The sequence below is a fragment of the Sorex araneus genome, chromosome 1 (genome assembly GCF_027595985.1).
Source record: "Sorex araneus isolate mSorAra2 chromosome 1, mSorAra2.pri, whole genome shotgun sequence".
Taxonomy (NCBI): Eukaryota; Metazoa; Chordata; class Mammalia; order Eulipotyphla; family Soricidae; genus Sorex; species Sorex araneus.
Genome location: NC_073302.1, coordinates 170419908 through 170435805, shown reverse-complemented (window position 1 = coordinate 170435805; position 15898 = coordinate 170419908). Strand labels below are relative to the sequence as shown.

Genomic DNA, 15898 nt, shown 5'->3' with positions numbered 1-15898 from the left:
AAACTAAGTTTAAAATGTGTATATATTAACATGAAGGCAAATAGAGATATTGAAGTACTGATTTGCATTATGAGACACTTTAAGGAGTGTTTAGTGTGTAGTAATTCCCACACCTATTTGTTCATAGAATCCTTTTCAAATGATTCATCAACTTAAGAAATGAATTTTAACAGAGAGACAGTTCCTCGGTGTAACATAAAAATAAATGTCATAACTCATGAAGAAAAATTTTGTGTTCTAAATACTCTAATAATAGGAAAGTTGAGAATTATATGTCGTATTTTAGAAAAATGTTATTGAAACTATACTCAGAGGAAAAAATCCTCTATTATGTAGTTAATATCTACATGGATTTATTGCTTGTTGATATTAGTTTATCTAGACTGGAAATTCAATTTTTTTATTTTATAATATTTGGGGACTAAAGAGAATTTTTATATCCTAGAAATCAGAGCTTATCCTAAATTATATAGTAATATTTATTTCAGATAGCAATTTCAGTAATATTTATTTCAGATAAAAGATCACTTTAAAATTTGATGGCAATTACATATAAATGCATGTAAAGCTGTATGTCTGAAATTTTTTGAAGCAAAAAATTCATAGTAATTAAAGTTAAGTAGATCAAGATGAGGTTGACTTTGGTAGAGAAAGGAAACCACAGATGGATTATTTCCATGTAAGGTTTTTCTGGAGAAATAACTTGGGGAAAAAGAAACAAACAAAATCTCTTTTCAAAACAAAAGAGAAGAAGAAAAGAGATATTAATTTGACTAAGATAAAAATTAAAGGGAATTCTTAATAATTTGCTTACCAGTGAAGTGTCTATAGGACCGAAGAATACATATTCTCAGGTAAATAGAAATAAGAAGTATGATTCTTAGATAGTTGTAAAATATTGTGGGGAAATAAAATAAATAAACTCAGAAAATGCTATTTTATCTTTTGTGTTTAATTTTTCTTTAGCTGGTGTGTTTGGGGGCCACCCTTGGCAGTGCATAGTGCTCACTCCCGACTGTGTCCAGTAATCACTCCTAGTGGTACCCAGGACCAACCCTGGCAAGCCCAATACATGGCAAGCATCATAACCACTGTGCTGTATCTCCTGCCTCTTCCACTGGATTTTAACAAATTTAAATTATCACTGGATTGTTTCCCTCATAAGTTAAGAACTGAGGCAATACCCCTTGGATAACACTGAGATGATAGTGATAGGTATAGGACTACTAATTAATAGACCTCTACCTTAACCATGACTTCTTTGGGACAAAAAATGATATTTGAGTAATGCATATTATTCTGTTCTCTTTCTTAAATAAACTGTAGAGATTCATTAATTTGAAATGATTTGCCTTTTAATACTGTTTTACTTCTGGAAAGGGAGTTCTCTCTCAATCCAGAGGGGTAGAATAAGATGCTTCATATAGCCTCTTTAGGCCCCTAGATGGGTTTTGAACAAATAGCACTACTCTGAAGGTCACAATGTTTTAGAAATGGGGTAGTGTATTTCTTGCTTATTTTAAAAACACTTATAGTACTTCCAATTTGCTGGTTTATTTTCATTATTGTAGAGATCCTATTAGACAGCCAGAAACGGGGGGTGGAGGTGTGGCTAAGCCGAGAAGGGGGTGGTTATGCCAGGGATAAAACCAGTGTTTAGCAACATGCAGTGCATGTAACACTTGAGCCATATCCTTGTACATTATCTCTGATTTATGATTAAACTACTGAAACCTTCCTAAATGTTTAATTTTAAGCCAAACTCTACAGAGTGGCCTTTAAAAATACAGAATAGAAGGTATTCTTAAATTGTTTGAGTATCTTGTTTATGGACTGGATCAGTAGCACAGCAGGTAGGGCGTTTACCTTGCATGTAGTCAACCTGGGTTCGATTCCTTTGTCCCTCTCGAAGAGCCTGGCAGGCTACCGAGAGTATCCCACCTGCACGGCAGAGCCTGGCAAGCTACCCGTGGAGTATTCTATATGCAAAAACAATAACAACAACTCTCAGAATGAAGACGTTTCTGGTGCCCGCTCAAGCAAATCAATGAACTGCAGGACAGCTGTGCTACACTGCTACTATTTTGTTTATAAACATTTTTTTAAAATTTTTATTAGTGAATCACTGTGAGGTACAGTTACAAACTTATGAACTTTCATGTTTACATTTCAGTCATACAGTGATCGATTACATCCCTCCACCAGTGCCCATTCTCCTCCACCAATGTTCCCAGTATCCCTCCCACCACCCCCACCCCATCTCCCACCAGCCCACCTTGCCTCTGCGGCAGGGCATTCCCTTTTGTTCTCTCTCTCTTTTTGGGTGTTGTAGTTTGCAACAGTGATATTGAGTGCCCATCATGTTAGACTATCGTCTACTTTCGGCATGCATCTTTCAAACTGAATGGGTCCTCTCAACATCCTCTACTTGGTGTTCCCTTCTCTATCTCATCTGCCTTTTCCCCTACATGTGAGGTCAGTTTCTAAGCTGTGGGGCAGACCTCCTAGTCCTTATCTCTTCTACTGTTGGTGTTAGTCTCCCATTCTGTTACTTTATATTCCACAAATGAGTGCGATCTTTCTGTGTCTGTCTCTCTCTGACTCATTTCACTTAACATGATACTTTCCATGTTGATACACTTATACGGAAATTTCATGACTTCATCTTTTCTAACAGCTGCATAGTATTTTATTGTGTAGATGTACCAAAGTTTCTTTAACCATTCATCTGTTTTGGGGTACTCCGGTTTTTTGGCTATTGTAAATTCAATGAACATACAAATGCAGATGCCATTTCTACTATACCTTTTTTGCCTCTCCAGGATATATTCCCAGGAGTGGTATTGTGGGATCAAATGGGACCTCAATTTCTAATTTTTTTGAGAATCATCCATATTGTTTTCCCAAAAGGCTGAACCATTCGGCATTCCAACCAGCAGTGAAGGAGAGTCCCTTTCCCCCACATCCGTGCCAACACCGGTTGCTTTTGTTCTTTTTAATGTGGGCCAATCTCTGTGGTGTGAAATGTGTAAAACACCAAATCTCATTGTTGTTTTAATCTACATCTCCCTGATGATTAGTGATGTAGAGCATTTTCTCATGTGTCTTTTACCCATTTGGATTTCTTCTTTGAGAAAGTTTCTGTTCATTTCCACCCCCCCGTTTTTTGAATGGGGTTTGATGTTTTCTTCTTGTAGCCTTCGACCAGTGTCTTGTATATCCTTGATATCAACTCCTTATCAGATAGGTATTAGGTGAATATCCTTTTGCATTCTATAGACTGTCATTGTATTTTGGTCACTGTTTCTTGTGAGGTGCAGAAGCTTCTTAGTTTAATATAGTCCCATTTGTTCCCATTTAAGATAGTTCCATCTTCTTTCACTTGGTAGGCCAGTGGTATGTCATCTTTGAAAATACCTTTAGTTTCAAAGTCGTGGAGGGTTTTGCCGAACTTGTCTTCCATGCACCTTATAGATTCTGGTCTGATGTTGAGATCTTTAATTCACTTTGACCTGACTTTTGTACATGGTGTTAGGTAGAGATCTGAGCCCATTTTTTTGTTTTGCATGTAGTTGTCCAGTTTTGTCAGCACCATTTGTTAAAGAGGCTTTCCCTACTCCACTTGACATTTCTTGCTTCTGTATCAAAGATTAGATGATCATATGTTTGAGGATGTGTGTCAGGATATTCAACCCTGTTCGATTGGTCTGTGGCTCTGCCTTTGCTCCAGTATCATGCTGTTTTAATTATTACCACTTTGTAGTAGAGATTGAGGTTGGGGAGGGTGATTCCTCCCATCTTCTTTTTCTGAAGAATTGCTTTAGCTATTCCTGAGGACTTATTGTTCCATATGAATTTCAGGAGTGTTTGCTCCATGTCTTTGAAGAATGTCATGGGTATTGGGGTCATATTGAATTTGTACAATGCTTTGGGGAGTATTGCCATTTTGACAATATTAATTCTTCCAATCCATGAGCAGGGGATATCTTTTCATTTCCTTCTGTCCTCTTATTTCTTGAAGTAGCGTTTTGTAGTTTTCTTTGTACAAGTCCTTTACCTCCTAAGTTAAGCTGATTCCAGGTAATTGATTTTCTGAGGCATGATTGTGAACGGGATTACTTTTTTCATGTCACTTTCTTCTCTCTCATTATTTGCGTACAGGAAAGCCATGGACTTTTGGGTATTGATTTTATAGCCTGCAACTTTACTATGTGAGTCTATTGTTTCTAGGAGTTTCTTGGTAGAGGTTTTAGGGTTCTTTAAGTATAGTATCATATCATCTGTGAATAGTGAGAGCTTGATTTCTTCCTTTCCTACTTGAATGTTCTTAATACCTTTTTCTTGCCTAACCGCTATTGCAAGTACTTCCAGTACTATATTGAACAGAAGTGCTGCGAATGGGCATTCTTCTCTCATCCCTGATCTTAGAGGGAAGGCCATTAGTTTTTCCCTATTGAGGATGATGCTTGCCATAGGTTTGTAGTATATGGCTTTGACTATATTGAGGAAAGTCCCTTCTATACCCATTTTGGCGAGAGTTTTCATCATAAATGGGTGCTGGATCTTGTCAAATGCTGTCTCTGCATCTATTGATATGATCATATGGTTTTTATCTTTTCTTTCATTGATATGATGGATTATGTTGATTGATTTCCAAATGTAAAACCATCCTTCTATCCCTGGGATGAATCCCACTTGGTCGTGGTGTATGATCTTTTTGATGAGTTGTTGAATTCTATTTACTAATATTTTCTTGAGAATCTTTGCATCCATGTTCATCAGGGATATCGGCCTGTTGTTTTCTTTTTTTTGTGTGTTGTCTTCATTTGCTTTTGGCATTAGGGAGATATGTGCCTCATAAAAACTGTTTGGGAGAGTTTCTGTTTCTTCAATTTCCTGGAAAAGCTTGAGAAGAACTGGCAATAGGTTCTCTTTTAGTGTTTGGAAGAATTCGCTAATGAGTCCATCTGGACCTGGGCTTTTGTTTTTGGGAAGACTTTTGATTACAGTTTCAATTTCCTTGATATTAATAGGACTATTCAGGTATCCCAGGTCTTCTTGATTCAGCCTTGGGAGATTATAGGAATCCAGGAATTTATTCATTTCTTTTAAGTTCTCTTGTTTCATAGCATACAGAGTTTCAAAGTAGTCTCTGATAATCTTTTGAATTCCTTTGGTTTCTGTTGTGATGTCCCCCTTTTATTTCTGATTTGGTTTATTAGGGTTCTCTCTATATCTTTCTTTGTGAGTCTTGCTAGTGGTTTATCAATCTTGTTTATTTTCTCAAAGAACCAGCTCTTGGTTTCATTGATCTTTCGGATTGTCTTTGGGTTTCATGTCGTTGATTTCTGCTCTAAGTTTTATTATCTCTTTCCTTCTGCCTGGTTTGGGCTCCTTTAGTTGGTCCTTTTCTAAAAGCAGTTATTGAGCTGTGACGTCAAGTTATTTATATGAGCCCTTTCTTCCTTCCTGAGAAATGCTTGGAGGGCTATAAATTTTCCCCTTAACACGGCTTTAGATGCATCCCACAGGTTCTGGTAGCTCGTTTTTCATTCTCATTAGTTTCCAGGTACCTTTTGATTTCTTCCTTGATTTCCTCCTGACCCACTCATTGTTCAACATTGAGTTGTTTAATTTCCAGGTGTTTGATTTGGTTTTCTGATTCTGTACATGATGAACTTCTATCTTCAGTGCATCATGGTCTGAAAAGATAGCTGGTAAAATGTCTATCTTCCTGATTCTGTTGAGGTATGTTGTGTGGCCCAGCACATGGTCTATTCTGGAAAATGTTACATGTGCACTGGAAAAGAATGTGTATACTTTTGTGGGGAGCAGGGGAGGATATAAAGTCCTTTGTAGATCTATTAGACCTCTTCTAGTTCTTCCTTGAAAACCAATATTTCCTTGCTGAGTTTTAAACTTCTTGATCTATCCAGAGGTGATAGGGCAGTGTTGAAGTCTCCAACTACACTGTGTTGCTCGCAATGCCCTTCTTAAGGTCTGTTAGCAGTTACTGTAGGTATTTAGCTAGCCCCGCCTTGGGTGTGTACACGTTTAGGAGTGTGATTTCTTCCTCCTGTACATATCTCCTGATTTAAAAAAAGTGGGCTTCACTGTCCCTTCTAATCTTTTTTAACCTGAAGTCTATGTTGTCCAATACAAGTAAGGCCACCCCAACTTTTTTGAGGGAGTTGTTTGCTTGAAGGATTGTTTTCCATCCTTTGACTTTGAGTCTGTGTTTATTCTGACAGTTCAGATGTATTTGTTGTAGGCAGAAGAATGTTGGGTTCAGTCTCTGAATCCATTTTGCCACTCTGTGTCTCTTAATTGGTCAATTTAGACCATTGACATTGAGAGAGATTATTGTGATGGGGTTTTGTGCCATCTTTCTGTAAGGGTTTTTTGTGTTTGTAGGGGTTTTTCTTGTCTTACAATAGCCCCTTTAGTCCTTCTTTTAGGTTTGCTTTTGAGTCTATGAAGTTCCTAAGCTCTTGTTTTTCCACAAAATAGTGTATTTTGTTCCTTTGAGTTTGAATGAAAGTTTAGCCAGATAAAGTATTCTTGGTGAAGCGTTCATTTTATTGAGTTTTTTCACTATATCCCACCATTGACTTTGGACTTGGAGGGTTTCCTCTGATAGGTCTGCCATGAATCTAAGGGGTGCTCTTTTCTATGTGATTTCCTTCTTTGACTTTGTTGCTTGCAGTATTCTGTCTCTATCTGTGACACGTCCATTTTTCTAACTATGATATTTATTGGAGTTTTTTTGTTAGGGTCTCTTTTAGCTGGCACCCTTCAGGCCCTTGAATCTGGATGCCTGTGTTCTCCAGCTCTGGGAACTTTTCAGCAATGATTTCTTTGACTGTGGCTTTTTCATTGGGGTTGCTTCCCTGTCCTTCTGGTACTCTGATGATTCTAACGTTCCTCTTGATATCATCTCCTAGGACTCTGATTCACCCTAGAGCCATTTTGAGGTCTCTCCCCATTATTTGTTGTTGCCTGTAGGCTTCCTGCAGCTCATCTTCAAGCTCACTGATTCTGTCTTCTGCTGTAGCCGTTCTATTGTTGAGGTTTTTATTTCATTTATTGAATCCTTTATTTGTGATATTTCTTTTTGTAGCTTTTTAAAATTTCTGCTCTCATTTCTTCCTGTAATTTCTGGGCTGTCTGTTCCACTGTTTCTTTCAGGTCCTTCTTTAATTTAATGGATACCTGTTCCACCTTTACTTTGAGATCATTGAACATCTTCAGAATTTCATCTCTGAATTCTTTATCGGAAAACTCAGTTTTGTGGGAAATGCCTGTTGATGCTTATGGACTGCATTCCTCTTCCTCTCCTTGTGGTAGGGATTTGCGCTGTTTCTTCATATTGTTTTGGTGGTATGGAGGAGTGACCTTTAAGTTCACTATTCCTGTTCCCTCTTGTGAAAAAGGATTCTGATTGGGCTCGGTCAATGGCGGTCACCTTTTTATTTTCCCCCTCTAGAACATGTCCTTTGTCTCAGATGTTCCTCTATTCCTTACAAGTGGCCTCAAGTGATGCTTTTCGGTGAATATGTTCCTTTACATTCGGCTTGTACAGCTGCTTGTATTCATTGGTATTTTGGTGAAATTGGAATAGACTAGTGGCCTATTAGCCTATTGCTTTGGGGATAGCTAGGATGTTACTCAGGGACATTGGTGATGAAGACTGAGGTGTAACAACAGATTGCTTGTTTCCGAGAAAATAACTGCGACCGAAATAGGCCACGCCCACTTCTGCAGAAGCCAAGGCCACAGCCACTACAGCGATATGGGTGGGGTGCCTTGTGAGGAGGGGGTGGAGGGAGGTGTGTGGGGGAAGGCAGCCCGGTCAGGTTCACTGACCTGCTGGAGGGAGCAAACCCGGTGCTGCGCTGGAGGGTGATGAAGGGGCTGATGTGGTGGTGCCTGGGCAGGGTGGGAGCTCGGGATCCGAAGGGAAGACAGGAGTGCAGGTACAGGAGAAATGGTGGCCCGGGTCCGGTTCACTGACCTGCCGGAGGGAGCAAACTCTCTACATATTATTATATCATCTTCAAACAGTGATGATTTTACCATATCCTTTCCAATTTAGTGTTTTTTTTAAATTTAATTCCTGTTGCTAGGACTTTCAGCACTTTGTTGAATATTAGTAATGGAATCACATAGATTGTTCTGATACTGGTTAAGAAAAAAAATGAAGTGTACATCTTCTCTTTTCGCAGTTATTCCTGAATGCCTACAGAAAGAAAGAAACTTCTTCCTCTCTTTAGATGAACTAAAATTTTTATTGAATCTTATAAAAATCCTTTTGAAGATGGAAAAAGATGTTCAAGAATTGTTTGATGAAATATCTTTCTCACTCAAGATAGCCAGGAATACTTCAGGTAATATGTTTGTATGTATTGGAGCAAGAGGGGATAAAACAGTGGTTAGGCACTTGGATCATGCGTTGCTATGGCTGAGTGGGATTCAGTCCCCAGCACTACATATTTTCCCCTATCACCACCAGGAATAAACCTCAATAGTACTGGTTGTGACCCCATAACAAAAACAAAAAAAATGTTTAAATGTGTGTGTGTGTGAATATAAATCTAAGCATTCTTTCTGGTCTTCCTTTCTGCTATTATACTATTATTATTTTAAAATGTGATGTGATTATTTAAATAAGAAGTAAATATGTGCACCAGGGAATGACAATTTTTATTTCTTATATGTGGAAAATTTCATAGTCGTTTTAATTTACAAGCATGTTAAATCAATTCTACATCATTTTCCTTGATGTCAGATCAGTTTATTTTAAAATCAATGAAATAGTCTCATATATGGAAAAAACTGAAAAACTGGAAGATCTGTTAGCTTCTCTTCTTCCAATAGTAGCCTGATAAATTTGAGAAAATGTCATTTTTCTAGACCTCAGTTTTCTCATCTTGAAAATATGGTGTGGGGCTGGAGAGATAGTACTGTAGTAGTTTCATTGCCTTGCCTGCCTGCAACTAACATAGGTTTGATTCCTGGCCCTACAAGTGGTCTACCAGTAATACCAGGAGTGATAGCTGAGTGCAGAAAGAGGAGTACACCCTGGAACTGCTGGGTGCAGTTCCCTCATAAAAAAAAAAACCAAATATAAAGTTTTTAAAAATAAATGCTTGCTTCTTAGGTGCTTGCTTCTTACATGGCTGCTCCCTATAAACCTCAGCACCGCTGTGCATTCCTATACCCCCAGGACTGATTCCCAGAGCTGATCCCTGTAACACAGAGCCAGAAGAAAGCCCTGAGCACTGTCGGCATGGCTCTGAAACAAAACAAAACAATTTTACATAATACATTCAACACTTTATAATTCTTTTGTATAGGGTTATAAGAGTGAAATGCTTTAGTGGAATCATTTAAGAAAATGTCTAACATCAGAAACAAAAATAAACATGAGCTGTTAGAATAATAACTATATTTAATATGGTTTACATTTAGTTGATCTTAACAAAATCATGTATAATTAAATGTTTCTAAATTTAAAGGTAGAATCAAAGACATTGTGATTAAGATATGCTTTATATGTCATATCTAAGATGACTTCCAACTATTCAGAGTTCTCTCATATAGTACTCTATATAGGAATGCGTATTTTATACACACACATATATGTTGAGAGTTTGTTTGGGAAAATAGCCATATATTATTTTTTATTAATGATAACAGTTGCATTTGCTAAGCAAAGTGAGTGAAAAAAGTGATTAAAAATAAATTAGAATAATTAACCCCACAAATGGATTTCTTATTTAGTTTAATATGCTTACTAATGTATTTATTTATTTTTCTTCAGTAAAAAAATTAGAAAATTATAAGCTTGGAGTTGGTTTTATGTTAAGCATGCTTCATCAGTCTACATTTCAGATTAAGTATTAATAGCGCCATTAAATTATAAAATAAATGTTTGAATGACTTTTCCAAATTTGAAAATAATTTGAAGAAAATGTGGGATATAGATTGTAAAGCTGATAAAAATTAATGATACTAGAAAAATTATGTAACATAATATGCCTATAAATTTAAAGGGAAGATGGGGACATAAAAGATAGTACAGGGAGTAAGGAATTTGTCTTGCATGATGCTGACACCAATCCCTGGTACCACATATATTACCTGAGCACCACCAGGGTTCACTACTGAGCATAGAGGCAGGGCTAGCCCCTGTGGTTTGTCCGATTTACCTCTACTACCCACAAAGTAGATTGAAAAGGTAGATTTAATTAATTATCAGATTAGCAGATGACATGAGCCCTGGAAGGATCTTATAGATAGAATGACTAGGTCAAAGAGAGGTCTGAATAGAGAAATATGGAATCCTAATCATTGATTGAGCAATTAACATTTGATGTTAGTAATTGCTGAGACTTGGCATTCTCACTCAAACCCCTTTTTTTGAGGAGTAGATAAAGACACAGACTAATTTCAAATCTGAAGATTCCTGCACTTTGGATTCATCTTATATTTGTCCTAGACCTGGCTCTTGATAAACTAGGTCAATTCTAATAATTCTACACTACCCAAAGAAAGCATGAGTTCAAAATTAGAATTATGTCAGAAAGACATAGTAAAAGGTATAAAAATGAAATGATCAAGATTTGAAACAAAGTTTTCACACTGATTTCAGAAAGAAAGGAGAAAAAAAAGCAGACACAGTTCTTTAACATTACGATCAAGCATGAGTCTTGTAGACTATATATTTGAAATATTTGAGAGCAATATTTACTGTTATTGAATAAAATCTACAGATAAAGCACATAATTTTGATATAATAGGTCCCAAATTTGTTATTATATAAGTAACATGACAGATAAAACCAACTTCAACATCACGTTAATCACAGTGTTTTATAGAAATGTCTTTGTGAATTATCAGACATAGCATGCGAAGACACTTTGAAGGACAGGTTTAGAATGTCTGAGAACTAGAATATCCCCATGTGATATTTGTGTTCTTCATTGCTGAAATTCACTTTTTGGCAACAAAGCCGAGACTGATTTAATCTGACATAACTTTATGTAAATGGCTCCCTGAAAAGAATGATGTTGAGGGAAATTGTCAAGAAAATCTTAAATGTCTTATTTAGTGTAGCCAAGCCAATCCATTCTTATCAAAAGCATTGGTTTCTTAAAGCAGGAAGGAAAAGTTTCCTTGAAATGGATGATTAAAGAAACCAAATTAATTGTAAGTTATCCAGATAGTTAACGTTTTGCTTAGAAACATTTTGTGGCTGAGAATGGGGAAAATAGAGGAAACCATTTGGTTTCTTGTGTATTTTTTTGATTGAGGGCACATTTTGCTAATAAAGATCTTGGAAGGATTTTCCTACTCTGTCTATGTAACCAAAACAATGTGACAAAAAGTGATTTTTTTCCATTGCCCAGATGTTTAAAAAAAAATATCCAGGTGCATAACATCACATAGAGAAAAAATGAGGATGATTAACCAAATATTTCACTTTTTCCTTTGATATTTACCTCCTATACTGTAGGCTTGCCAAATTGGCTATGCTCTTAGAAATCTGAATGTGACCCAACAGATTTTGTAGAGACACAATAATTTTTTTGAGAAAAAAAAATTTGCTCATTATTTTTATTTGTTATTGTGTGACCGTGATTTGATGGTTTTCTATTTTGGTTATTTCATAAATTGATAGGGCATTATTTGACTGGTGCAGTGACTTACTGTATTTGTTTGAGGTCATCACATCTTATGGATGACCCTTGGGTTTGATTTACGGGCCATTTCTAATACACCTTGAGAATAAAGTTGTTTGGGGCAGTTCCTCAATCTTTCCAAAGGTGGCATCTGAGATTTATCTAAACCAAGAGGCTTCTTGGCCATCATTTTTCTTTAGCCCCAGCAATGACAAAGAGCAATGGCTGTTTCAATTGGATGTAAGAACACTTAGGGTTTGTCTCAGAAGAATCAAAGATTTCAGATCTTCTGAAAGATTGTTTGTACTCTTAGGGGGTCTTAAGAGGGGTCAAATGGCTTCTAAGAGTTCCTTAGCTGGATGGTTAAGGGATTGTATTAGGGAGGCGTATGTAGTTAAGGTAAAGAGGCTCCTAGGGTTTGTAAAGCTCATTACACTAGGACTTTAGCTGTTTCTTGGGCAGAGAGGTCGAAGGCTTCCACATCGGAAATTTGCAAGGTGGCCACCTGGGCTTCTCTTCATACTTTTTCATAGTATTATCTCTTGGATGTAGTCTCTTCTACAGATTCGGCTTTTGGTGGGAGGTTGCTTGTGAGCCAGTACAGAGCAGTGAAGAAAAGAAAGACTTGTAGTTCCCACTTAGAGCTGCCAACAAGGCAAGTTGCTTTGTAGTGCGCACAATGGGAGCCTATGAAGACCAATTTGGGTGTGAAAGTGGATGTCACAGGGAAGTACTGCCAACCTCTACTCTCTCTCTATGAAAGAAAGCCGCAGTGTTGAAGCTAACCAGAAGCGAAAAATGAACCACAGCGAGCTCTGTAGTGGGAGGCTGCTCGGCAGCTGGCATTACTGTGACCCTTTGCACTCTACCTAGGTCCTTCATCTGGGTGTACGGTTAAAGAGACATCATCTCAGTAACTACATTTTTAGTGGGATGGGCCTAAGAGACCATCTGCTCTAGATAATGCTAATAATTATCGACAGTTTTAATATATTTTTAAAAAGTGAAATAACGTGTAAAGTGTTAACAGAGCTTACACTTTTACAGCATCTAAATTTGAAACTGACCATACGGACAAATATAAAAATTCCACCATTTATTAAAACCATGAAAATTAATAGCCTAGACTCTCTTTCTAATCTGCTTAAAAAATGATCCCGTAAATTTTCTTTTAGGTCCAAGATACTTTTTAATCTTTAAATTTGAGGGAAGATTATATTTTGAAGATTTTTACATTTGCTTAATAATTTGCTTTACCATAGGACTGATCACAAGCAAAACGTTTAGGAAATATATATATATATATATATATATATATATATATATATATAGAGAGAGAGAGAGAGAGAGAGAGAGAGAGAGAGATAGGAAAAAAAGTTGTATGGTGAAGATTGTCTTTTCCACTTCCTTTGTCTAATTTTCCTTTCTATAGGTGACTACTTTCATATAAACTTATCCATGTTAAAATAGCACAATGTACCTTGTATTCCTATGTAGACTTCATTTTCACTAATAATCATGTAGAGCTACCTCATTCTTTATAACTGCTAAATAACTCTCCTTTGGTACATGTCCCATCATTTAGCAAGTTGTGTATTGAAGGGTGCTTAAGGTTCTTTTATCCCTCTTTGTTTGTCACCACAAAAACACAGAAGACCAAACACACAAAAAAATGGCAGAGCAAATTTCCTTGAGCTGGATCTTCTATGTACATCTAGGAAGTAAAATTTAAAAGTGGAATTGCCAAGCAAAGAGATATGATCATTAAGAAAATCCAAAGAAAAGCCATGGGCTAGGGAAAAGTATTGGCAAAACTGTTATCTGATAAAATATTTGTCTTTGAAATATACAAAAACTTCAAATACAACAAGAGGAAAAAAGGCAATTTTCAGAATGGACAAAGAACCTGGAAAGACACCTTACCAAAAGCAGATACACAGATGGTAAAGCCTAAGAGAAGATATTCAATGAGCCTGGAAAAATATGCTCAATTAACTCAAGCTCATACATCATCAGGAAAAAAATGCAAACCAATAAACGAGATACAACAACACATCGATTAGAGTGGCTACAGTCTAAAACAGCTGTTAATAACACCAAATTCTGGCAAGCATATGGAACATGCTTATTGGAATACATGATAGTATTGACTTTTTGGTAGATGGTTTGACAATATCTTACAAAACTAAGCATAGTCTTATAGGCCCCAGTAATTATTCTCCCAAAAATGTTTTAATGAAATGAATGGAAAACATGTTCATGTTTTATAAATAATTTTTAAAAGTTAAGAAACCCTTATACTTCAGTAAACTGCTTCACACAAATGTTTATAATACCCTTATTATAATGTGGAAACAACTAAGAAGTCCTTCAGTAGGTAGAATAAACTATGTTATGTCAATAAATGTGGTGGTATATTATTTGATGAGAATATGAAATGAGATATCAAGTCATGAAAAGACAGAGAAACATTGCATATATTAAATGCATATTGCAAGTGAAAGAAGCCAATTTACAAAAGTATATACTGTATAATACCATCTAAATGATATTCTGGAATAAACAAAATAATAGAAAAAGTAGAGTTAGTAACAAAGATTAGTAGTTTCCAGGTGTGTGAAGGGGAGAAGAGAAATAAGTAAAGCACAGGAGATTTTAAAAATTTTCTGTAAACTACAGTAATGCTGGATATGAGACATTATACATTTGGCTAAGTCAAACTGCACAACACAAAGAATGAATTTAAATATAAACAAGGGACTTTAGTTAAAAACTATCTCAATATTGAATCATTAGTTTTATATTTCAGAAATGCAAGGAGTTAACAATAGGGGAAACTGAGGGAAAGGGGAGGAATATATGGCTCCTCTCTATGTTTTCTGCTTAATTTTCCTTACCAAAAATTATTCTAAAAACTAAAGCTGATTTAACTTCAAAAAAATGGACATACAAAAAAATATGAGGAAGTACTGAGTCAATTTGTCATCTTTATTTTGGCTGTTAGCAATATTTTGTTTTGCAGAATCGTTTTGTCTTCCAAATTTTGTGTCCTACTGAAAAGTAAAGAACGGACCTTTTGAAAATTATTATTTATTTTCTTTTAATTCCTTATGTTTCATTTTTCTTTATTAAAACTCTTTGATTAAACTGAATTTTTATCTCAGTTTATGAAACACACTAATTTATGACACTTTCTTAAAAATGCATAATGAAATGCAAAACATGAGAAAGTATTTTGGGTTAGGTGGTAGAATGTGAAGTCTAAAATCTACTCTATATCGTGATGTATATTCAGAATTAAAGCTATATTGTTAAGCTTCATTTTGTGGGTCTTGAAATTCACGGACAGTTTTTACCAAAGGAGGAGAATGTGGAGATTGTTTGCACATGCACCTATGTGCTGTCATTGTCACATTGTACATTTGGGATGGATGGCCTATTGTTTTAATCAAGTTCTCAGAACTATTCACAAAACAAAAACAGCAACACAATTGAGGAAAATTTTTCCACAGAATAGACAAATTATGATATTCCCAAAAGGGAGCCAGAGAGATAGTGCAGAGGTTTAAGCAATTGCCTTGCATGTGGGCAACCCCAGTTCAATCCCTGGCACTGTCCCTGAGCACCACCAAGAGCCATCTCTGAGCCAGAGCCAGGAGTAAGCCCTGGACACTGCTGGGTGTTAACTCAAAAAACAACAAAAATGTCCCAAAAGAATGTTGTCATCACCTACAAAATGGGTTATGTCCCTCACTGGATACTTACATTTCATTTAGAATTTTGAAATTAACTTTAACATCAGAACAAAATAGCATTTTGTTCTTAGGCATCATTCATAACTAAGCACATAGAACTACATTTAAAACCTCATATTAGGTTAATGAACCCTACTGAGAAGAATTAATGAGATTTTGAAATTTTTCTCTTCCCAGGGCATAAGGAGAAAATAGCCCCTAAAAGTCTTAAAATAGAAAGAAAAATTGCATTATCATACTTAAAGCAAAAATGCATGTCATACATAATTCATTATCACATCAAGCCTAAGAAAAAAATAAAAAGGAGAGAGAAATACTAAATCATTCATATCAAATTAAATTATCAGTAATAGAACTTTTGTTTTCAAAAAGTAGAAAGATTTATTTTTGGCATATTTATTCATTATATTTTTAGGTTTCTCCATCTATCATCAAGAGTTCTTTAATTAGAAAAATTAA

General features: G+C 36.0%; 1 protein-coding gene across 2 annotated transcripts in view; it reads left to right on the top strand.

Moving 5' to 3' along the window:
* The window catches only part of KIAA0825 (KIAA0825 ortholog), a 425985-nt gene that overhangs the window by 114803 nt on the left and 295284 nt on the right, over positions 1–15898 (top strand). For both annotated transcript variants that reach the window (XM_055133965.1, XM_055133956.1), the window contains one exon: positions 8226–8387. In XM_055133965.1, coding sequence (XP_054989940.1) covers positions 8226–8387 — 162 coding nt within the window. The remainder of the gene's footprint in view (positions 1–8225; positions 8388–15898) is intronic.